Here is a 25722-nt window from a genome sequence, read left to right on the forward strand (position 1 = left end):
AGATTCCTGCCTGACAGGGACATGCACAGATGTCTGACACCCTCCTGGGCAGCACAGCAGGAGACAGCTGTTTACACACATGCCCAAAACCTCTGGGCCTCCCTGGAACTGTCAGCTGGGCTTTTCCAACATCCACAAACACAGGAGGCTGCTCAGGGACCAGCACACTGACAGCTGGTGGCAACCCCTGCTGCAGGCTCATCATGGCTACATGGCACCAAAGGCACCAGCACAGTTACAAACCCCACCTTGTGCTGCTCCCCACTCTCTGCTTCAGAGAAAAATCATCTGCACACAGTTCCCTCTCCAGGGCTGGATAGGCCCAGAAATGCAAAGTGACAGCCAGCACATGGAACACTCCCCAGAGCCTCCCATTAAGACAGACAAACCCTTTGCTTAAAGGTTTAAATTCATGACAGCTCCCCAGAACTTGGCTGAGATGGATCTGCTGTTATCAGCTACCTGCTTCAGCTGAAACAGATTAGGGACAAATTAAAATTTTCAACCTTCAGTTTGATACATTCCCTGTAAGATACAGGCAGACTGGTTTGTTTTCTTCTGGAAGGAAAAAATGCCATCAAAAGATAATCTTGGGAGTTACCTAAGCTGGAGGTCATCCTCAGCTCTCAAATTCCCTGCTTCCCTCACAATGTGATTTAGCTACAAATCCTTTTAAGACAGATTTGACATAAAATACTTTTTGGAACTTCTTCCTCAAAGGACACTCTCATGCAATTGGCAAAATAGAAAATACATTAGATACAAAGGCCTAAACCAGTACTAAGTTACCTGCTCAAAGCATGATCACCCACATGGGGCAGCAGGAATGGTTTTTGTGTGGAGTTACAATGATTTGTGGACTTGCCTTTTTGAAGAAAATGTGAGAACAGGAGAGGTTTTTCTAGCATTGCCATGAATGTGAATGAAGCAGTTGATACATTATTAGGGCCTTAATATTATCCTTAATATTAAATTATTAGAGCTGTATCCATGTGAGGTATCAATTCCTTAAGTACACACAGTGTAAAGAGCTGAGCTGCAAGCACTGTTGCTCTGTAGTGTCAGGTAGAATCCCAGCAGTCAGTCCTTGCACAAAACTCTCCAGAAGGGTTTCCAGGGCACTGCTGCATTCTGCCACTGCTCTGTGGACACAGCAATATCAATGGGTTGACAGTGCACCATGGATGGGACATGTTCTGATCTGGAGAGCCCGTGGGGCACGTGGTGCTGAAGATTCCCTGATGCTGTCAAGTGCAGCAAACTCTCAGCCAGTGCCACAGCTGGATGCCTGATGTGCTTCCAGCCCTCTCCAGTGGAAGGATGCCTCAGAGCAAAGCAGAAGGTACACTCACAGTATTTATTATTTTTGCTTTTCTACAAGTGGCTTCATAAAAAAAAGGCCTCTGTTTAGATGAGGGTCTTGGGGAAAACCAAACATGGTACAGACTGGGATCCCATGAAGGAGAGCTGCCTACAAAGCTCTTATCTTATGCTGGCAAGCCAGTTTGAGAGAAAGCACATTAACTGGTTTATGCTGTGCCAACTTCATGGCTAAGAACCATGTAAGAATTGAGCTTTTAGACTGTGAAGTGTGGAAGAAATACAAGGGTGACAGAGGAATTGTAAGGCTGTGAGATGCTGGCTCCTGTCTCACTCCTGCTGAGTCAGACACCCCCTTTGTCTGCCAAAGGGGACCTGTGACCATGACACCCCATTCTCTGCTTCTCACTAGTCCTTCACTCCATCCTTCCCCCTCACCTGCCAAACCTGGTGAGAAAGAGCCAACCACCTCATCACCCAAACTGAATTTAGGCTGAAATTTTTCAACTGAAATCCTACATGAAGGCACAACACAAGCATTTATATTCACAACAAATAATGGAGAAGATCTTTGTATGAGCCCAGACACACCTTTCAGACAGAGGCAATAGATGCTCCAGGGCCATACCAGCATGGGAATCTTTTGCTGTGTTTCCATACTTGTGAACAATTTTTATTCACACAAACACACATCCTCTTCCCTCCCTGAAGGTTACAAAATCTTCTGCCCCAGTCAAGCACAGCTAGCAGCTATAACTCCCAAAAGAAGAGATAAGTCCTAATTATATTTGTATTTGAACAACGTGCTGCTTACTCAGGACAGAAGAGAGGCAGTGACTGCCACCCACTCCCACTGGTGCCTTTGTGCTGCCATGACCTGCCACTCACATCCTGCTGGGTGCTTTGCTGGATGTTCCCAGCTGCACCTCAGAGCTGTTTCCTGGAACTAGCTGCTTTTCCTAGAGGTTTCCTCACAAACCTGTTCCTGGAATACCCAGGGGAAAGGTGAAGGAGTGGTACAAAAGCCACCCTGAAGTCCCTTGGCAATGCTCTGGCTGCTCCCTGTGACAGCAGCCACCCCTCCCAGCCAGCTGAGGAGAGGCTTTGGGGTGTTCATGTGGAATCACAAGGGGAGGAAAGGTGCACAGGGGTTGCTGAAGTCCCTGACAGCACTGATCACACAGGGATGGCACAGGAGAGATGCTGTGACAGTCCTGCTCTGGCTGAACGTGCTGCCTTGGAGCAGATCAGCAGAGCCCCAGGACGTGCCCAAAGCACCAGAGGTGACCTGTCCCCTCCTCCTGCCCCAGCACAGCAAACAGAGACCATGGAGAGCCAGGGAAGATGGCTGAGATGCAGGCACCCAGAAACTCCAGGCTTTTCCCCCTCCAGAGGATAAAAACCTCCAGCAATTTCAGCTCCTTTTCATGTGCAGCTTTGAACAGAACCATAAGCAAGTGACCAGTGGGTTGTGGCTTGCTGACACAGCTCTGCACGTTCTGCAGAATCACAGGAGAGCTGCCAGGGACAGCAACAAGCATGCATCAAAAGCTGCTTTGCAAAACACCCATTTCATGTGTGTTGGTATTCCCCCATCACCAAGGCTCCAAGGCACTGCCTCTGAACTTCAACAGCCCTGATCACACAACTTGTAAGTGGAAAATCTTTTGAAACTACCGGAGACTCAAATACTTACTAACTAACTAACTAACTAACTAACTAACTAACTAACTAACTAAATAAATTTGAAGATTTTTAATTCCAGCTGGAGGTGGTGGTCACCCACAGAAAAAGAAAAGAGCACCAGTGGTGCCCCAAGCCCCCTCAGGATGCACCATGTGCCTCAGGGATGATTTCCTGCATCCATTGCTGTGCAAGAAAAAGCCACCTGCCCTGGTTACATCTCCAACCCATCCTCATGCAGCTTCCCCACCACAGGACATTTTGAAAAGCTTCTCAAACCCCTGTGAGTTCACGAATTGTAATATCCTGCAGCCAGGTGAGAGGGACAGAGAAAACCAGGAGTTGACTGACCTAGAGCAGAGCCACATGGTGATTTAGCAGCAAAGATGGGAACAGGAATCCAGGAGGGGTTTTGCTTATGTCCCCTCTGCTTTATCCCTTTTTCAAACACACTCCTGCCAGCCCACACAGCCCTTTGTAAGCTGTTCAAACACAGCAGCAGGCAGGGACAGACATCCTCCTCTCCTGAGACATCCCACAGGGACAGCAGCACTGCCAGCCACAGAACGACTGTTCCTCAGCAAACTGCAATCACGAGGCTGCTGGGGACGTGGTGGGGGCAGAGAACAGGGAGAAGGTGTTATCAGAGCAGGGAGGGCAGCCAGGACCTGCTCTGCCCCTGACACAAGGATGGAGGCACAAGCTCCTGCCCCACGTCCCTCCAGGGCCACACATGCTGCCACACCAGCCTGGATGCTCTGGTTTAATTAAATTCTTATCAGTGACCTGTGATCCTTGATGGTGCACCTGACTCACCCCAGAAAGCACAGGCTGCCACTCCTGTTTCATTAAATAAGAGGTATTTCAATGCAGGGGATTTGGAGGGAGATAAACTGCAAATTTATTTAAAAATAGGTGTATTCCAGTGATTTTGTTACTTATTGTTATTGCAGAATCATAGAATCATTTAAGTTAGGAAAGACCTTTATGATCATTGAGTCCAGCTGTAAATCTAATGCTCCCAAGGCCACCAGAAGCCCAGGAAAGATGGTGAGGGTCCTTCAGCTGGGATGGCTGATGCCTGGCACAGCCTGGATGAGGCTATCAGCAGTTCTGACAGTGATGGGGGCTGAAGTCAGATGAAAAATTTGCATGGATAACTCAAAAGTTGCTTTTTTTCAGTGCCCTCCTCCTTTGCCAAAGGAAGTGCAGACAGAGGCAGAGCTCGTGGCAGCACAAGGAGGGTGCTGTGGGGAGGGAAACCTGGGAATACCACAGGACACTGCCCTGTCCTTGGGCAATGAAGGAGCAAAGGGAAAGGAAAGTGAAAAAGCAACTTGGTGGTCAGCAGCTGATGACTGCAAAACAAACAGAATTGCAGAGAGACAGCCTGAAGCTCAGATAGCACCTGAGTACAAGACAAATCTCTGACCTTTCAGAAAGCCTCACCCATCCCATTCTCCTGCTCTGTCACTGGAATAATGCTCCAATATCATCAGCATTACTTACCTCCATGCCTGGGTCTACCTTGGCAGACTCACAGGCATGGCAGGAAGGGGAGCAAGTGGTGCCAACACACTGGCAGTGGGTGAGCCAGACTGGCAGGTAGCAGGGGAGGGTATTCCCCAGCACAAAGGTGCTCTGTGCTCCCCACCAGCACCACCCATCCATTCAACCTCACAACAGCCCAGTGACAGTGGCAGGAGCATCATCCACCTTGCTGGGGATGAGAGGCAGACAATGAACATTTGCTCAGCTGGAAGAAGCTTCAGCCCAGGCTCTTCTGAGAAGCCTCTTTGCTCAGAAATTCTGCAGTCAAAAGGAAAACCTTCTGTTAGATTTTCCCAGCATACTCAAGATGACTGGCTTCATCAAAAACAGAAAAAGCCCTAATGTGCACTAGGGAACAGGCAGTTGTTCAGGGAAGCATATGCAGTAAGAGAGAAATTGTGTAAGGAAGAAAAAAAAAGCATGAGGAAGAGCAATTTGAAGGCAGTAGCAAGAATTAAAGTTAGGTCCTAACACAAAACAAGCTGCTCCAATATCTGAAAGAAAATTACATGTGGGAAGTTTAAACACAGGATTTGATGCTGTAACAGCACAGATTGCTGAGCAGCTCCTTTTAGAGGCTGCTGATTAGTGCAGCCCAGGATGGGCACTTGCTGACCCTTCCAGGAATCCCAGCAATCATCCAGCAGGAGGGCACGGCGCTCCCGGAGCTGAGCTGAAATCACACGGGCAAACTGAAAACAAAACATGGAAATGAAATAACTTGCAATTAACAAGAATGAGGAGTTAAGAGAGAGCCTACAGTCCCTAATCAATCTCTTGCTGCCTGGCCTGCTCCACCGATGAGCCCCATTGTTAGTTTTGATTGTGTGTGCAGGAGTGTGAGGCTGGAAGAATAGCTCTCCATCAAAACTGTGATTTCCTTCTCCCCTCGAGACTCATCAAGGGTGAAGAGAAGGAGAGAAGATAGAGATGCAGAAAGAAACAAACAGCTAGAACAGGCTTCTCCAAGAGGTTTGAGGAGGAATAACTGAAACTGCAGGTACGTCAAGGATGTGGACTCAAGAATCACAGCTCTCAACAGTGCTGTCAGCTTCAAGATGAAACAAGAGCACTCAGGAGAATAAAAGTAATCCCTGCATTAACCATCCTGCTTATTCTGAGATGTACATCATTCACCAGCGTGCCCTGGCCAGACTGGTACTCAGACTGTGCTGGAATCTCAGCAGACCAGACTCTCTCTGCATGTTTAAACACACAAGTTTTGCCTCCCCCTTTCAGGCAGCAGCTTGTCAGCATCACTTGGTGTTTGGAAAACAGCCTCCAAGTTCTTTCTTGTTCAATCCAGCCTCCAAGAGAATGAAACTATTGCATCTTGTTGTGTTTTGCACTCCTGGTCAATACAGAAGCAAGAGGACAGCGAGGAACCCAAACAATGGGGCAAGCTAAGGAGGACTGGGCAGCTCAATGTGGTGTCTGTCCTTCCACCATGCCCTTCTTCCACTCAAAGAAATATCCCATATCCTTTTTACACCCTTATGCTCAGCCCCTGCACCCACAGTGATCTACAACACAAGCAAGTGTTCACTTTTCAGGTGGCCCTGAAGTTTGATAGTTACAGTTCCCTTTACAGATCTGCAAATTAATTCTGTATTTAACTCCTTAAAGAGGTGTGCAAAGACAGTGTGGCCACACTACCATTGCACAGCTTTTTAATTTACCAGGCTGTAGAAAAGCTGTTGATTTTATGACTGTACTACTAATCCATCACAACACCAATAAAAGTTTTATTTTGCAGCAAGAAGTGCCAGCCCTGGAGCAGGCCACATTCTCAAGCTATGTCAAAATGCTTCTGGTTTTGTTTGCTGTCTGGTATCTTGGGTATTCTCTCTCAAGGAATACAGCCTATCAACCTGGGGATACTCTTCAATGAACTCCTGCTGGTGTTTGGGGTTTTGTTTGATAATTTTGACAGAAAATAACAACACAGGTGAGACCTGGAAGCAGAGAGAATTCTGTGCTCTGCAAAACTAAGCTTTGAGGATATAGAAAATATCTGTCTAAAGGCAGCCTTGTGGCCAGGATTATTGATGAGCTCAGACACATAACACCACTGTGACACTGGAAAGAGTTTGTCTGGTTTAACTTCCTTCCCAACCAATTTAGATCCAAATAATTTAGGAATAAGTTATCAAAAAATCTGAACACTCCTTTCTAAGAAAGTAGAGGAATCTGACACTAGAAAGACTGCAAACATTGACAATTGCACAGGATCAGACTGATGACCTGTTCAGCACAGGATCTTTTCAAAGTGACCAGCCCCACATTCATGCTGCAACACTGGAAACAGTTTACCTGAGGCACTGAGAATAATCAAGAAGGGATTGCTTCCTCTTCCTCATTCAAGTCTTTATTCCCATTCCAGAGGATGGACTTGGAATGCTGCCAAGTACAGAAGCAGCAAATTCACTTGTGTACCCAAGCCAAAAAACAAACAGCATGAAGGGGAATTCTCTTCCTAACCTCTATAGTAGGGAGGTGCCTTTACACCTCCAAACAGAGAGCTCTGAATGTCCCTACTTCAGGTAAATGTACATATTTAATGTAAAACTAGATATTATTATTTGTCCATAAAGATATCCTAACATTTCAGAAAATGCAATGGCCTCCTGCTCTCAGTAGCTCCTTGAAGCCATAGGGTCTATCAAATAAAAAGATTTCTACTCTGTTTCCTTTAAATTGATTGAATTCAAATGCTTTGGTTGGGACTGTGTCCTTAGGCACACAAAAAGAAAAAAAGCTGTGATTTAATTTCTTTCCACTGTTTGTTCATTTGTACAAGTGTCTCCAAATCATCTCCTCTTCAAATTTGACCAGTCTTTCTGTTTACTGAAGGACTTTCTTTGTCTGAAACAATTGTCATTGCCTTTCTAAAGACCTCATTTCCTTACTCCCATTCAGGACCCAGGCAGAGACAAGGATAAACAGCACAATGCATGCCTGGCCAGGCAGTGACAGCCTGATTTGCCACCTCCTCATTCTGCTGATCCAGAGGCTCCCCAGCAATGTTTGCTTGTTTTAACAGATATCTTAAATGGCTTGTTACAAAGGCAATTCCTGGATATCTGATGGGTGGGCTGGTCTAGACACACCAGTGAAGCATCACACTGAACACAAAGTCTGTGCCTGGACACATCTAATGGAGCAGCAACAGGAATGGAATATGAAACTGTCAAGTGCCCCAGGAGCTACAACGCATTACAGCCCACAAAAAATCATCAGAATCTAAACTCCTGGTGAGGAATCTGTAACAGCCTTTCCACAGTGTTTAATTGAAACAATAAAAAGCACAAACAAGTGGGAGCTGTGAAGCCTGAGCTGTGCCTTTCTGCCCACACACTCACACAGGGGCCAAAATCACTGGGACATCCTTCAAACTGATGAGCTCATCTGTTGCACTGATAGGGATCACCAACAAATACTGGTATGGTTTCATTGGAATTCAGTGCTCATTTATAGATGCAGTCATTGACATTCCCAGCACAGCACTGGGATTAACCCTTTCACTGGAGCTGTAATCCCAATTAATGCAAACTGGCTGGACACATACAGCAGGTAGATAATAAGCTCCACTGTGGTAACAGCACACCTTGGCCAGCAAAACCAAGCACATCTTTCATCTTCATTTAGCTTTGAAGGGGTTACATTGCAGGAGTTCCTACTGTATCCCTCACTTAAAATTAAATGCCACCAGCAGTGCTACTGAATTATGTTTTTAAAGTTTACAGCCAAACTACAGAAGCTTGTAAAGTGCCAAGGGATTTCTCTGGTTTAATTATATAGACCCTGTTCCATAAACTGCTTGAATAAAATAAATACAAATAGCATCCATGCTTTGTGACCTCTCTGGGTTAATGAAATGCATACAAACACCCACAGTCTGCTATGGCTCAGAAATTCCACAGCATAAACACACAACCCTGCTGGAAGCTGTAGTCAGGATTCAAGCCTTCATACATACATATATGAGAACCAGCTGCCTGGACTCAGCAAGGAAATAATTTGTTGTTTATATTCTACTACTAGTCAAAGCTGTAGTCGGTGGGAATTGTCTGTGATTTTCTGAACAGGGAGAAAGAGTCTGAAATTTTCGTGTTCATGTTGTAATTAGCAAATCTGCTCCTCTTGTCCAGAGAGGTGGTGAGGTAAGAGAGGCTGAGGAATTCCCAGAATCAATAAATGACCCACCCTTGGGTCTAAGAAATGTGAGATCTTCTCTACCAGGTGACACCTCCATCCTTGGGAATAAACACTCGAGTGAAGGAGAGAAAGCAAGCAGAATGTGTAGAGAGAGAAATCTGTACTTTAGCATCCCCTCTCCTGCATATAAATTATTTATATTGCCATTTCACCAAGGAGAGTTTCATTCTACCAGCAACAAGCTCCTGAGCTGCCAGCCAGTTCTCATTCTTGTGGCCAGCATACATTTTCTCACATTTTCTTAACTTTCTCCAAGCATGCCATCTCTCCTATGGTGCAGAAAAAACTGCAACTTGTACTGTCCAGCCATGGCATCCAACACACACCTCTAGGATCCTGCTGAAGTTTCATTCATTAAATATTTAACACTACAGGTGTGAGCACAGGTCTCTGGAGCAGCACTGCACCATCTCAACAGAGAACTGTTTTCAGGATTAAATGGCAGCACCTTAAAACCAACAGAATTATTCTCTTCCCTGGGCACTGAGCTTTCTTTTTCTGCCATGTGCTTCAGGTCATCCAGAACTCTCCTAAGGCAAATCAGTATGACTGTTCTGGGGATATTTTCCTAGTTTTACTAAAGATCCTAGGTGCTGTCTTATACACACTCTGACCTGCTTTATTTGTTGGGTTGTTTTTGTTCTTTTTCTCCGAGGCACTAAAGTTGCAGAACAGGAAAATGTTTGTCCTGTTATGTAGAGAAACAATTTGGCAACCATCCACAGGTCTGCAGAAACAAAACTTTCCCATTTCCTGCTACAGAGTTCCCTCCTGTGCTGAACACCTCCAAACCCCATTCATAAAGGAGATTTGCTCTAGGGAGAATCAGTAGGAGGCAGGTATTATTTTAAGTGTTGTTGTGTTTGCCACAGAGAAGAATAAAGTTCTCTCACTGACCTGTAAACTTGGGCTGTTGGCACTTGAACCAATCTAAAGACAGGACTTAATATCTTGATGACTTCTAATGTCACACCTCAGCTCTCTAAGGCATCAGCCCAGGTTTGCCAGCTGGAAGGCAGCACAGCAGAAAAACAGCCCCTCTATCAAGCCCCAACCTCACAGCCCACCCAGCCAGACCAGACAGACTGTTATTGCTACTCATCTGTGTAGCATTTCTGAAATGGCACTTCACACACACCAGGATGAGCTGCTGCTCAAAAGGGATTCCAATTTACATAAAGACAAGATGCTGACACACAGACAAGCTGGAGGATGGGAAAAAAAACATGGGGACAAATATCTCCTAGTGAAGTAATGATGAGCCTTGATGGTTACATAAGGTTTTATTACTGCGGCATATAACTGATAATATAAAAAGGTGAAGTGCCAAGCCAGATGCCTGAGGTATTATGCATATATAGTCTCTCCTCTTTGTTCCAGACTTTGATATATAAGTGGGAGACCAGATGTCAAACCTCCTACTTTTTAACAGGAGAAAGGATCTTTACTTCCCTCACGAGGAATACTGCCACGTAGCAGGGGGCAGCGATTTTCCAGTTTAATTACTGAGAAAGAGCAAATTCACCCTGGCACGTTGAAAACCACGAATGCAAAGAAGCAGGTGCAGCCAGGGGAGCACAGACCTACCTTGAAAAGCAGGCAGTCCCCCTGGTGCTCGGCGTAGATGGAGCTGAGCCTGTACTGGTTCTCGGTGGTGATGTCGATCTGGTACCCCGTGAGCGTGTAGCACACCTTGCGGAATTCCTGGATCTTGGTCTGGAAAACTTCTTTCAGCCGCTGGTTCTTCAGTTCTGCACTTTCCACTTGCTTCTTCAGCTCTGGGAAAGGGAAGAAAATGGGGACTGACTTATATGTCATCAGTACAGAGCCCTCGTGCTGTACTTACAGTGCTAGCCAAACTGAGCGAATTGAAAAGGTTAATTAAAAAGTGAATTAAGCAGGCAGAATAAAGAAGCAAGCAAGCTGGATGCCTCTCTTCTTGGCCCCAGCAGACCAAAAGATAGTAAACTGGGATATCTCGATGGGATGGATTTTTCTTTTGCTCAGCCAGTCTTTTAACAACACTCCACAAAAACTCCAAGCTCTAGCATCCATTTCCCACATGCACACATCCTATTTTCTACACAGAACCCAAGAGAAGGGTGTTCCTCTACATGAAGCAGTAAAGTGGAGAAACAGTCTGAAATATGCCTCTGTATGGCTGCATCAGGAGGCAGCTGCCTGCAAGGGAAATCTCCTCCAATGGAGCAGATTCGAAGTAAGTGCTTTGATCTCCAATTGACACACTGCTTAGGAATCCCTCAAGGTTTGGGAAGGGGCTTTTATTGTGATAAAAAGCCTGGAGAGCACCTCTGCCTCTCTGCATTTGCTACCTCAACTGGACTAGTCCCTGTCAGAGGTCCTGGGAGAATCCCTGCCACTCACCCTGTGTTTTATTGCTACAAAGGGAGCTGCCAGTACTGTGAATCCTTCAAGAGGATACACAACGATTACCATGAATCTTTCACCCAAGGTGCCTTCTGAGTAATTAAACCTCGATTTATCATCCCATTAATTACAGAGATTGGCTTTACTTTAATATACACTAGAGATGTCTTCCAAGTCAGCCTGTTTTATCAACACTGCAGTCCAGGGTTAGGAAAAATCCTGACTCTTTCTAACAGCAAACAAATAGACTCCCTCAGTCGAATACCTCTTTGTCATTCTGAGGTTTAATGCTTTGTGCTGTGATCAGAGACATAATTGCAGCATTTGTAACCCATATGTCTTTAGTTTAGCTTCAGGTCCAGCAGCAGGAACTTCAGAGCAAGGTGACTGCTGGAATATGAGGAATGTTTTTGGCTGGGTTTATAGAGCCCATACTAAAACATTACCGCTTCCCAAGTGAGCTGGAAATTTTTTTGCTTGAGTACTTGCTGGAAAGTGTTTCCATTGGCCTCCCAGGCACAGTGCAGGGAGGATGCAGGATGGAAACTGCAAGGCCATGGACTTGCCAGTGACATTCACCTCTGAGCAGCTGCAGGCACAACAGGAGAATGCCAGCCACCTCTCATCTCCTGTACTGCTTTGGTTAGGCACTGTGGGTGGAAGGATAATTCAAGTTAAAGTGCCTTAAATGCCACTGAGGATGCCCCTGCTCAGAAGTACTTTGGCCTTAATCCAACTCAGTTTAATCCCCAGGCAAGGACAGGAACTCTTTAATGGTTAAAGAGAACTACATGTCCTTTTACTTCTGAGTGAGAGCATCCACACAGGGAGAGTTAACACTGGCCAGCTCCTCACCTTCAGCTAATCCAGCTCCACCTTCCTGAGCAGCTCCTGGTGGTGATGTACAAGCAATGGCTGCCTTTACTCTGGGCATCCCCCAGCTGCATCTTGCTTTATGGAGAGCAAACCAGTGGTGGGGAACATCACCAGTTGGTTCATTAAAACCCTGCTATCCAGGGAACCCCCCAATTGTAGGGGGATGTAAAGTAAGTAGAGAATATCCAAAGCACCCTTAATGTCCCAAAGGGTTGAGTCTTACACACAGTCCCTTCTCAAGAGCTCAAAGAGGCTCTTTCTGACCACCCACCTTCCCACTCACAGCAACTCATCAATGTGTGATTAACTCAACCCTTCTCTGGATTATTACTATCCTTTCCCCATTATCTCAGCCAGGACTGGTCTTTGATTAATCAAGTAATCAGCCTCTGAAATTGAGAGGTTAATGGTTGGCTCTGACCTGGATATTCTCAGTTTTCATTTAGCTATGCAACTGTTAAGGACAAAATCCTATATATGAAAGTAAAAATTCAGTGACCACACTGCAGTGGTAAATAACATTTCGTCACTGTCAGAGACAGCTCTGCCTTTAATATATTGCCCATGTCCAACAGCAATATTTTTTTCCCTAATAAATGCAGCCTAGCCTTGGAAAAGTAAATCTGCCTCTTCCTACTGCATCTCAGAGGTTGCCTTTCCCAACTTTTATAACCTTGGAGGTGGATGGCACCCTAATTCATTAACTCCTTGAACAGCTTTTGTTATTCATGAAGAGTTAGTGCCTTTTCCACTGCTTTGTCTCAGACTTGGTCCTGCCAGGGGCCACCACAGCATCCTCACCCCCACCCAACAGTGCTGGCCTAGTTAAACAACCCTGTGACTCTGCAACAGCAACTGAGTGATGGCAGCTGCTTCCCTCCACTACCCTCAGGGCGAGAAAGGAAAAACTTTGACTACAATCAGTCTTTTATGCAAGAAATCTGGGGCTTTCCAGTGTAACTGGAGCCTTCACCCCTGTCTGTGTGCCCTTGGCAGCTCCCTGCTCTCCTCCTGGCCCCTCTGCAGAGCCTGCAGCACTGCTGCTGTCCTGGCTGCAGGAATTCATCTGCAGGAAAAACCTCTCTGCTCCTCAGAGCCACTGGCACAAGGTGCTCAACTCCAACTGCTGATGGAGATGCAGATGAATGCTCCAGTGGCAGCCAGGGCTGGGTAAAGCCTTGTCTTCCCTTCCCTGACTCCATTAGGGATTGTCCAACTGGGCTTCTTCAGCTTAGGGACAGAGCAGGAAAATCCCACGCAGGGGCACAGCAGGAATGGCCGAGTTTCAGCTGCCCCAGTGAAAGGGCCACTGAACCCTGACTGTCAGACTGAGATTGCTCTTCCTTTACACCCAGTTAAGCCTCAGGCTCAGCAGCTCCAGCCCAGCTGGTGCCTCCCTCCCGCAGTGTTTGTCCCCTGGGAACGATCCAACCCGGGGCTGCTCCTGCTGTAACTCAGGACTCTGTGACTGCCCCCCTGCTTTCACTGAGGGATCTGCTGGCACAACCAAGCAAGCAGGATCCATGGGAGAGCAGCTTCAGAGGAAAGTAAACAGACTTGAGAGAAGTCAGGTGGGATCCCACTCCTGAAACAAAGCCCCTCGAGATGCCCTGGGATATCTCTGATACCTTTCCACCACACTTCTGCAGGAAAAAGCATTCTGCAGGCTCTGTGTGATACCAGCCAGCCCCAGCCAATGTCTCAGACACACTGGGGTGTCTAAAATGGCAAAGACAGTTTAATTTTGGGGTACCTATGGAGCCCCTCTGCACCATGGGTCTGTCCAAGTACAGAGCTGGCACCCAGGCAGCAGGACAGCAGCACATGCACAGACTTGGGGACAGTAATTAATCTTTTTAACATGTTCCCCATGAAGTGAAGATGTTAAGCTAAAAGGCAGCTCATTGTTTGCTCTGCTCTGAATCCAAAGCTGTGAAAATGCTAATTCTTAAGCCTCACCTAATACCACTAATTCCCACCAAATTTCTAGCACAGTCAGGAAAAATTGGTTTAAAAGTCACAGAGTGCAATTCAGCTGCTCCAGAGCAGTGTTTAAGGCACAGCCACAAAGGCCATGGCACAGAGGGAGATGCTTTGGGGATGAACCAGGTGCAGACAGAGCAGGGCTGCCCACCCCTTTTATCCACCACCTACAGAAAACTGAACAGCTTCATCCACTCAGACCTTCCCCAGTGTTTGGAGAATTAGGTTTAATTATATCTTTAAAAGACAGTATTTGAAAACCAGAATCTGTGTATTTAGAGAACCTGTTTGAGTTCCTGTATTTGACCTTGTTCCACTTGCAAAACACAGGTGAGAGAAGTTGCAGAGGCAATGGATGGGGAAAGTCACACCACAAACATCCTTCATCCCAAAGAAGGGATGCCAAAGCATCTCCAAGTTTATGAAAAAAATAAGAACTGAGAAAATAAGCATGAGGTTATGCAGGCCATGCCTTGATTGGGGGTAATGACTGGCCTGAGGAAAAAAAGAAAAGGAGAAGAGAGAGAATAGGAAAATATATAGAAATACTGTCCCATATCCTTTATATTCAGGCTGAGAGTATGTACAAAAAGTTGCCTGTCCTGAAGAGTTTGATGTGGAAAAAATATCCTCACTGAAAAAAAAAATCATTAATCTGTTAGAAAATTAATATTGCCAGATGATTAATTCCTCCTAATGACACTGCTTCTTGAAACACCTTGTATTTTCACACACTTACACTGACTTTAATGAATAATTCAAACTATTTTGGATAAATAAATAAAATATGAGTTGGGCTTTTTTGGTCTCATATTGGAAATGTCACTGATTTTTATTCCATTGCTTTGGCACTCCTCACATCTGAAAGTGTTCAGAGCAGCCTGGAAATACCACAGCTTTGGCTCTTGCACCAAGTTCAGCCAGGTCAATCAATAACTATAGTAGTCTCTACACCAAAGAAAACCAAATTCATGCTTAGCCTTTTCCCCAGGGAAAGAGGAGGAAACAATGTGACTCTGAGCATGCCAAAAGTGGCATGAAATTAAATGTATCACTAGTCTTTTCCAGGAAAATACAAATTTGTTCTGCCCATCCCCGAAGATGCCACAAGCCATGTAGCTGCATTAATTCAGCTGCAATCCCAGCTAATATATATGTCTCTCAAAAAGGCCTGCAGTGCTCTCTAACTCTCCATTAAAGGTTACTTTCCCTCAGTGACATGTTTGGGGGTCACTCACTGCAGCACACACAGGATAAAGTATTTACACATCAATTCCTGTCCCTGCTGACCCTGCCAGGCTGCCTCCAGACAGATGCCACCCAACAGGAGGATGCTGCATTTTCACCCACCCTGCTCCACTTACACAAGAATTGCTTAAATTTTGTTTCCAGCTCACAGAAGGGATGCCAGAACCACCTTGGCCACACAAGGTCCATAATGGGAAGGGGAAACACTGTTTTCTCAGTTCCAAGCAGCAAGGCACAATAATCTTTATTCTCCCCCATCTCCAGGAGCTGCTGCCATCCTTAATCACCCCCTACACCCCAAACTGATCCTGAATTACTCCATCCATTGCAGGTGTGCCCTTCCCAAGGGCCTTGCCCTTCTGCACCTGGGACCCTTCCAGTCATTCCCCTGCTCAAACCCCAAGCTGAAATTTTCTTTGCCAGCCTCAGTTTATGAGGAGCAGCATCTGAAAAGAGTTCTGAGATATTCTGTGAAGGGCACAACATAAAAATAAATTGTATCGTGTTAAATAAAGGCTAATAGGAGAAGAGCTGAACATTTTCTGATGTAGGCAAGTTTATGACCATTGCTTTTGAGAAATAAAATTCGCTTTGCTAGATTTTATAGGCATGTTTTATGCCCTGGGGGAGTGGGACCATGCAGCCCCACACCACCCCTACTCGACCTTACAGTCTGGCAGCCTCACACTGCTCTCTGCAAAACTTGAAATTTGTGACATTACAGCCATGAATTATAACTTTTCTTGAAGGTAAAAACAGTTTTATATTCAACAGACTGCACAGGCTGTTCAGTTTGAAATCTAAGTGGTATTTATTTGATCAGTCAACATTGGTTTATTTTTAAACCCTGTATGTACCATATGGTTCAATGCACTCCCAGCCCCCTCCTCCAGCCACCAGCTTGCCCTTCCAGCAGCTCTGGGGAGAGTTTTCAAAGGCAGCACAGCACAAGCAAAGGTCTCCACCACCATGACCAGCTGCAGTTCTCGCACTGCCCAACAACTCTCCACTAAAACAAAAATTCCCAGATGTTTCTCTTTACTGAAGATGGTTGGCTGAAAGCTCCATTTCAGGCAACCCATGTACCCTTACAAAGATACCCCTTCCTGGAAAGCAGTCCATAATTAATTATCCTCTGATAACCTGCAGAAAGCAGCAGAGGACACTGGGGTAAGGTGAGAGCAGCAGGACACTGAGGACCAAAGAGAGGAAGCCATGGAAAAGCAGGAACCTCTCTTGCAGTACCTGCACACACACAGAACATGGGTCAGGATCAATTAAAGCATGATTTTCTTTTCTTCCTTTTGCTAAGACTGAGATCACAACACCAAATTCACAAAAACCTTCAAGCACACCTGGAGCTGGCCAATGAGCCACCACTGAGCAAAAGGTTCTCTCAGGGCATCCCAGTCTGGGCACTGCTTGGAGCTTTCTCTGTCCCTCTCCTTGTTGGCAGAGCTGTTTTGGATTGGGGGCAGGCAAAAAGCAAGTGGGTGTTTGGGAGCTCAGCTCAGCTCCTCAGCCACCCTGCAGCTGTTCTCAGTGGAGGCAGCACAGTGTTGTCTGGGTACTGCTAAAATCTGTGGCTGTAATGATGTGAGCAGCCTGCTTGCAGCAACTCAGAACTCAGTGGGGAGGGCAACACACATCCCAGACACAGGAGAAATTAACCTCAGGAGAACTATTTATTGCCCAAGATGGACTTCATCAATTAGCATGATATGGCACAAACAGTTTGGAAATTAGGGTGGTCACACTGGTCATAAATTGTCACCCAAGCAGGAAAACATCTCCCTCCACATCCCAAACAATGATTAAAGTCTGCCAGCCACATTTCCCTTCCATATGGCAATTACAGCCCACCAGCACTTCTCAGAACAAAGTGATGTCAGCCAGAGCTGCAGCAAGTCATTAACTTTGGATGCAAAAAATAGCCTCACCTTAAAAACACAAATATACTGTGTCACTTCAGTTTACAGGAAAGTACTTAACTTCTGCTTCTAGAGCTAGCCAGCAAATCTCAGGCATAAGTCTTCCAGTCTATATGTTTTCCAGGTAATCTATTTTGGAGTGCAAAAAAAAAAAAGTCAGTGGGACTTTTCATGGGCTGTAGTTCAGGGAAGTCAGGTAGCAAAAACCAGGGGCATAACTTGTATCACTTGTCAGATGAAGGAGAATCACTTCTCCACTAAGTTGTTTCCAAGAAAAAGAGTGCTTTGAAACCACTCAAGTGTCTAATGAAAAGATTACTCCCAAGAACTATATAATTAACATATATAATATGCATTGTTAATTAGACAGGGTGGTCTGCAGAAGCATCTAACAGATTGATTTATCCCCTACCACCTCTCCTGCACTCTGCCCATTATTTTGTTTCCATTGGCACACCACTGCTATCAGCACTACCCCAAAACACTGGATGCATTTAAACCTCTGAAACAGCACCCAACATCTGCTATTAAACCAAATGAGAAAAACAGCTCCAGAAATAGCTATTTGTTCTTTCTCCCAGTGAAGACTTTTTGCAGGAGTTTTAGTAATTCACAGCACAGGGTGGACAATATTCAATCATGCATTAGAGAGTGCTTCACAGTTTATTAGCTGATGATGCTCATCGAAGCTGTGAACGGGAGATTTCCACTGCTGGCAAGAGATGATTTCAAGCCTTCCCAGGAGCAAAGCCATTCTGCTCTTACTCATGGAACTTTTTATTGTCAAACTCAGATGCTGAGACTCATGGAAATGCTATTTTGACTCAGTGGAAGTGTCCAATATTATGTTACTTACAGTTTCTTGTCTCCCTCTGCTCCCTGCACTGCAAAGTCTGTGCTCACAACACAAAGAGGTTGTAGCTTTGCAGGCAGACAATCAAAATACAGAAATAACAAATGCCTCTTTAGGTTCCTCCCATGTCTGAAGTCGCTGTCAAATAACTCTGAGGTGTGAGACAGAAGCTGAGATGGGGCAGGTCATCATGCCTTTAGTTCTGATGCACAGAGCAAACTCTAAACCCTGCAGACTCCCCGACTCTTTGGGAGTGTGGCTGTCAACAAACCCTTCTGCCCATCCTCACAGTCATGATAACCCCATTCCCATCTCCAGAACTCTCTTTTCTGTGCCACTGTACTCTGCCCCGAGGTGGGGTGGCTCAGAAAGGTCAGCCAATGGCCCCATGGGCACTGAGCACAGCCTGCAGGGCACAGCCAGGAAAATGCACAGGCTGGGCCCAGCTGGGAGAACACAATGGCACTGCAACAGAGAAAGGCAAGGCTCTGCAGCAGCCACCTTACTGGTGTTTTTAATGGCAGAAGATTGTGGAGTTTGTTTTAGGGCTTTTGTTCCAAAGGAAATTAAGCTCTAAAAAGCCTCCACTCGCTCCTTCTATTCAATCCTTTTTTCCTCCCCTGTTTATCCCCTTAATAGTGTTTTGAAGTGTTGGCTCTGCAAATGTATTGCTCTTGGCCTGAAAGCTCTCTGGATGCCAACTAGTCAAACCTTTCCCAAACCCTTCTCCCTGCTCTTTGTGCTCCTGCAGCAGGACCCAAAGGCATTCTGCTCAAGAATCACATCAGATGTTTCCTCTGAGCACTCTTCTGATTGCCCCAGACCTCCTCTCACGGGATAGCAGGTTCTGCCCTGTTTTTATTGGCATATTTTTCATGTTCTACTTCATTGCCTGGTGTCCACTTTATGAAAACAATCCTTTAAGGATGCTCCTGCTGGAGCAGAACAGAGCACTGGTTCAGTGTGGAGCAAGAGGGGAAAAAGGACTTTCAAACAACAGAACTGCAGGATTGTGACACAGATGTAAAGACAAGCAAAATTATTTCCCTGGAGCATGAAAGATGTTTGGAAACAGAGCCATCTCCTGGATAACCAGGCTTTCAATCATGTTATTCCAGCCTCTGGAGATTTTATTTCTACTGCAGGAGTCTGAAATGTTACTATGGATAAGGAAGAGTCATTTCCCTTAACCTTGTGCTGGTACTCTTGGCCAAGAGGTAATGATGTCTCCAAGCAATGTCCACAAACTATGCCAAGGCTGGAGGACACCAAAATCATTTCTGGGCAGGGGGACAGGAAAGGTAACATCTGTCTCAGCCCCAATGCCAAGTCTCCTCTTCTGATCCTGAATTATTCATCACGTGCTAACTTCCAAGCCAGTTCCGTTTTCAATTTTTAAATATTTAATAATTGGGTATTAAATATTCATGCAATTTTATTAGAAATTTTGGAAGATGGACACTAAGGCTCTAATTGTAAAGTTCATCATTTGGACCAACTCAGAGAGACCTTCTGGCTACCTAGAAAGAGAGAAAGAGGAACAGAAAAGTTAAATAAAGTATTTATGGAGCTCTCTGACTCTAGATCACAAGAGAACCCAATGCCTACCTATGCCATTTGTTTTCAAAAATACATCACCTCATTATAAAAAGGCTGAGAAACTTACACTGGGAACATGCTAGTCAGCTGCAGTCTAAAGTTTTTAAAAGTTTTTAATTTCAGTGCCACAGAGAAAGATGTCCACCTCAGACAGCTGCTGTGGATCTGGCTGGTAAATGGACACTGATTACAAGAAAAATATACAGTAAGTCTTGATTGGGATTTGGGGCAGATGCAGGGACAGTTCAGCTCAACACACCCCTGGAAGGACCCAGATTCCTCCCTTTTTCTGATGCCTGCTCACAGGGGACATCAGGAGCCATGAGCTGAGCTGGTTTAATAACGTGGATTCATTAATTTTCCATGGCTGTTTCTCTCCATGTAGTTCCTGCAGACCATGTTTTCCTCCTTTTTAGTAGATGACATGTCCTTAACCCTGGTTCCTGCTGAGAGCAATCCCATGTTCCTGTCCCTCTGTATTATAAGCACTCATTCCCCACTGGGATGGAAATTGTATGGTTTACACAAAAGCTGACACAAAAGGCCTGGAATTATATGCAAATGAATGGATCCATTCCTCACTTCTTACCATCAAAAGTCTCACTTTCCAACAACTGCATGGGGCAATTTCTGCACCAGCTTTCAAACAAAGGGCATCTCTGTGTTATTAACATCTCACTGTGGCTAGCAGTTTGTCACCTTTCACAAAAATTATCTGAAAAGACACCAGCAATTATTCCCAAGGAGATTATTAGGTGGCTATGTCCCAGCAAAGCAGCTGGAAGCTCAAGAGACATAATATTCACCAGGAAAACTACTTTTCAAGTCAACAGAACATGGATTAAAAAAATGAACTCATTGGAAACAAACAGAAAACCAGAGGTAAAGTCTTGCTTGTTCCCTTCAGTTTTGTTCATCTCTATACCAGCATTAGGAGCACATCTTCAAAAGGAAACTAAAAGTTCCTGATTATGACATAACAGGACATTAACTCTGGAGTCTTATCCTGTGAAGAAGTTTAGTGTTTTATAATAAAAGACCCAGAAGAAGAGTGACTCCAGTTCCAGTTATCCAGCTGATTTCTAGGTCTTGTATATTTGGGTTTTCCAAGAATTTTAAATACCAAAAGAGCCAAGTGTTCTCTTCCTGGGATTGTTGCATAACTCCTGGTTATTACAACCCAAGAACCAGCATTTGCTTGGCTAATGCTCATGAATGAAGTGAAGCAAAGAACAGAAGTCCTGTGGAATTTCAAGGAAGCAGTTACTCATGGCTCTCGACAGAAAGGAGTAAGTAGGGACCCTGCCTGTGCTGGAAAGACCAAGAGATTCAGACACACAAATTCCTTCAGGGAAATCAGTATTGGGGAAGGTGATGTTCTGCTGGGTGTCCTTTGAGGCCATTTCCAGTTACACAGAATCACAGAATGCTTGGGACTGTGAGGAACTTTAAAGATCATCCTGCCCCACACAGGGAGGCCACTCACTGGATCAGGTGCTCAGAGGCTCATCCAGCCTGGCCTAGGGGAGTTAGGGGGAATTAAATCCCATTAAGTGATGCTCCAGCAGCTGCTAATTCCACATTCTGACCAGAAAACACACCCAAGAAACCCTGGGATTGTAACCTTGGGATGTCATATTTATATACAAAAACCCAAAAAACAAACCACCACTGACAAAAAAAAGCAAGTCTGAGATAAAAGTGGAAATCTCTTATGCAGTGAAATACTTTTGCTAGTGCTGAAGCACCTCATTACCTTCAGCTCTGTGAAAAAGACCTCTTGTTACTTTGATGGAAATTCTTCTAAACACCAACACTCATGATTAGAGTTCTCCTTGGAGCCAGAGAAGCACAAGAAAACCTGAGCAAGTCTCCTAAAGAAGAACACACTATTGCTGCACTTTTGGGTGCATATTGTCAACAATTTCTCATAAAACCTATAAACATATTAAAAAAATCATGAGCTCTGCTTGTTTCAAGCCCAAGCAACATCCATACAGCACATAATGGTCCAAAATGGAGCACTTTAGTGTGTTTGCTTCTTCACTGATGTTTTTAAAAGTTTCTCTGCATCATCTAGGAGATGCTGTCCAGAGTCAGACTTCATGTTTCTGCAACACATTCACACAGAGCATTCCACAAGCCCACAGGCAATATGTAGAATAATACAGCTGAGGACAGAATAGATCCATGAGGAGATAACACATGCAGCAAATTCTCAAAGTTAGCTTAAAGGGTAAGTTATAAAAAGTAATTAAAAAATAAAAGGTGGAGGAAAAATTTTCAGAGTGAGAATGCAGAGAAGATTTCAAGACTGAGTCAACCACTATGAAATCTAAAAAAAAAAAATAAAATAATTAAAATAATTAAATATGGGGTTTGGAAGAATGAGAAAACAGAGATGGACAAAGGCAGTCAGCCCACAGCCATGCAGAAGGCTGTATGGACCTACCTGCTCAAGACAACACCTTCAGTGGTTTCAACAAGGCCAGTTTGAATAAAGGATCAAACCAAATCATCAGGAGGATGAAATTAACACCACTTTCAATTCTTATCAGCTGAGGGAGTGTGATGGAGGAATAAACAGTGGTGGTGAATGATTTCACACCTGCACATTTGAGTTACCTTAAGCAAGGTGAGCAGGACCATCTGGGAAGAGCTCCAATCACACAAGAATACTTGTGGATAGATCTAATAAGAGAGAAGCCCTGTCTTTTTTCCTAAGAAAGACATTTTATTGGCCTAGAAGCCCTTTTGTGGCAGCAGAAAAAGCCCCACAACCACATCAAAGATTCTGCAGAAGTCTCAGCATCTTTCTTCAAAAGAAGGTACTGAAAGAGTCAAGCAAAGAGACTTGATAGCTTGAGTTTAAACCAGAGCTTTTGGCTTAATTTTGACTGCAAATAATAATAAAACACTCTGACAGCAGGGGTTTGGGTGGAGAAAAAGGGTGAGGGAAGTAGAAACATATTCTTAATTAAAATCTCATTTAGCAATTTTTTTTTTTTAATGTGCTTAAAAATTCCAGCGAGGTCACCATTCTGGAGAGATGACAAACTCCTGGGATAAAGGCTGGAAAATCCTGGTAGTCGTGTCACATTTAGCAAGTCAAAGATATGTTTGTATAAGGCTGTAGAGGGCTAAATCCATTTTACATGCTGTATGTATTATTAATTTCTGACAGTGGGCTTAGAAAAACCTAATTCTCTGGAATACGAGCTCCCTTTGAGCAGAGGGAAGCCTTTTCAAAACTCATCTTTTATTGACTGAGTCATTTTTGAGTCAATCTGTCTGCTTTCGGCAAGACAAGAGTTTTAAATCTTCTCTCTTTTTTTTCCTCCTTTTTGAGTCGTGGCAAGTCTATTAAAACCTGCTAATGTATGCAGCAAGGCCTCTGATTTGAAATGTAATGAATTCTTCAGATAGTGGCAGATTAGGGGGAGAAGATGATAGAAACAGCCAGAGCCACCAAAAAAAGAACTCTCCAGAAAAAGAGGAGGAGTAGGGTGAGTGGGAATGAGAAAGATTAACCCTTTTTGTCCAGAAGAAGAAAATCTTTAAGCTCCATTAATAGAATCAGTTTAAAAAGCAGAGCTGGAAGAGGCAGAGCATCTTCAGGCTTGCCTGGGGCTGAATGAGACAGAGAATAAATGAATCTTTCCTCCTGAAGGAAATCTCTTGTAAGATTAGGTAATTCCCTAAGTGAAAAATGAATAACTTAGAGAAAATTAGCTCCATCCATATAAATAAGCCTTCATATTCCAAACTCGTCACCCAGAGCTTCCCAGGAAAGTGCCCTGAACCATTTCTGCTGTTGTGTAACAGATGGTTTCCTCCTCCCCCTTCCTTGGGCTGCTTCCAACTGCAGTATCTTTCAGGTGATCTTGTTTTAGCACAAAAATGAGCATTTTGGGTGTAAATCATCAATCCTGTTACTGAAAGGAGGCTTGGCAGTTTTGTTGTCTTTGGCATCTTTGAAGTGCTGGACAAATCTTATGGAGTCACACAAATGAGAGATTAGCACTGTCTCCATTTCACAGATAGAAGGGCTAAGGGAAGGAAAGTCAAGGATACTTCTTAATTCAACAGCACAGATCTGGTGACAGCCCTGAGAACACAGAATCTGCTGAATCACGGCACAGACCTGGGATATCTTCCTGTTTTACAGGAAAATTCATTGCTCAGCCCTGAATTTGATGGCTTTTTAAAATAAAATTAGCTCCATAATAAAGTCCTAATGAAACAAAACCTTAGAGAGAACAGTCTGATGGAACACAGGTGACCCAGTGGATTATAATGAAAATTAAGCTCAGCAGAACTGATGCAGGTGAGTAAATGTGGGAGATTGAGAAATGGGTTCTGTCAGCCCAATGTCCCTTTGCTAATGACAGGTATTGAAATGTTTTAACAACTGAGAAATCCCACAAGTAACAGAGGCAAAATCCTTCAATTTAACATGCAGCAGAGATTTTTCAGACCATGTATGTCTTTAAGGAGAGACTGTCTTTCCCTACAGATGCAAGGCATTCAATCCTCTATCACACAACTCAAACTACAAAAGGCAAGAAGTTTTAAGAGCAAAGTTAGCTCAAAAGCTGCTGGAGGCAGAGACTGTGGAAATTAAGCATGAGCTGCAAAAAACAGCAGCAGGAAACCTTTGCAGTGGGATCCAGGACACAGGTAAAAGTGTTATCTTGGAGGCCAGCAAGCCATGGGAGTTAGCCTGGCTTTTCAAATTGCTTCCAGGTACTGTCTGCATTTTCTGGCAGAAACACATTTTCTTCCACCCTGGAGAATAACAATGGCTGTTTGTTTGTGCCCACATCTCCTAAGCTCCATCAGTCCCTTGATGTGATTCTCCCCAGCTGGGAAGCTGCCTTTTCCTACCTGTCTATTTCCTTCCAAGCCTGACTGGAGTGCTGCAGAATTCACAGACAAGAACTTTCACATTTCCACATGCTAGTGCTTTTGGGAAGGAGAGGTTGTGCTTGCTTTCATGTCCATAGACCTTTAGCTGGGTCCCAGCCCTGTGATTCAATAGCTGGCACTCTCTTCCTGAATCAGTAATGAGCTAAAGGTTATGGCAGGGAGCAGGCTGTGCTCTGGATGCACCATTTTTCAGAGAGAAGAGAAGAGACTCAGACCTGGAATGTTACAGAAGAGGTAAAACATTTTTCCTGGCAGAGCGTTTTTTATTTGGGGCCGAGGGCACGACCCAGGGCTGTGACATCAGTCCTGTACAAATGCCATTTGGTAACCACATTCTGCCTCCTCCACTTCCAAGGTAAAAAAGACTCTTCTCACTCCCTGCCATTGGGACAGTCCCTGTGTGGCACTAAGCAGCTGCACTTCACACTAGCCATGGATGCATGTTAGGGGTGGATGAAGCAATCCCCGTGCAGATTTCCTTTTGCTGGGAAGTTTGCAGAGCTCTTTGGGAATCCTGAGAGGCAGCACACATTGCAGCAGGCTCCACCACACCAAAGGTAGTAGCAGGCTCAAAGAATAGCCTACTCCAGAATTTCACTATTTTTCTTTTCCAACTTCATCTTGAATTCCCCCTGCACAGCCTCTACATCCCTTCTTCCTGCCCTACATGTTGGGAAGATCCTCCTGCTTTCTGACACTGCTTGAACTCTTCCATCCCTCTGTCTCCTGAGAACTCTGCACCAAACGCTGGCTTAGTGCAGGACTATCCTGTTTGGAATAAGATCAGTCAAAACATCGAGATCTCCCATGCTTAGTCACCAAAGAGATTATTTTGGTATAGAAAAAAAACAAAGTACTGAGGTAACCTTGACTCCTGGTTTCCAATGATCCACCCCACACCAGGGAGAAAGTGCACAGAGAATCCTGATCTCTGGCACTGCAGCCTCCCACAAGAAGGATTCACTTCAGGTTGAGGTTTAGAGAATATTTTACTCACTGCTGCTGCTGGGACTCTTCCACTGAGGTCAAAGACACCAAATGCCATGGACACCATGCTGCTGGCATGAGCAGCTCTGCCAAAACAGGTCAAGAGTCTTAGAAAAAGTGTATGTTGAGGAACAAGTGAGGAAAGGAAAAAATGGA

General features: G+C 44.7%; 1 protein-coding gene across 2 annotated transcripts in view; it reads right to left on the reverse strand.

Annotated features, from left to right (window-relative positions):
- MAD1L1 (mitotic arrest deficient 1 like 1) overlaps positions 1-25722 on the reverse strand; it is a 341085-nt gene that overhangs the window by 78752 nt on the left and 236611 nt on the right. For both annotated transcript variants that reach the window (XM_056502893.1, XM_056502894.1), the window contains one exon: positions 10360-10550. In XM_056502893.1, the coding sequence (XP_056358868.1) occupies positions 10360-10550 (191 nt within the window). The remainder of the gene's footprint in view (positions 1-10359; positions 10551-25722) is intronic.

Source organism: Oenanthe melanoleuca, chromosome 14 (assembly GCF_029582105.1).
Source record: "Oenanthe melanoleuca isolate GR-GAL-2019-014 chromosome 14, OMel1.0, whole genome shotgun sequence".
NCBI classification, from domain to species: domain Eukaryota; kingdom Metazoa; phylum Chordata; class Aves; order Passeriformes; family Muscicapidae; genus Oenanthe; species Oenanthe melanoleuca.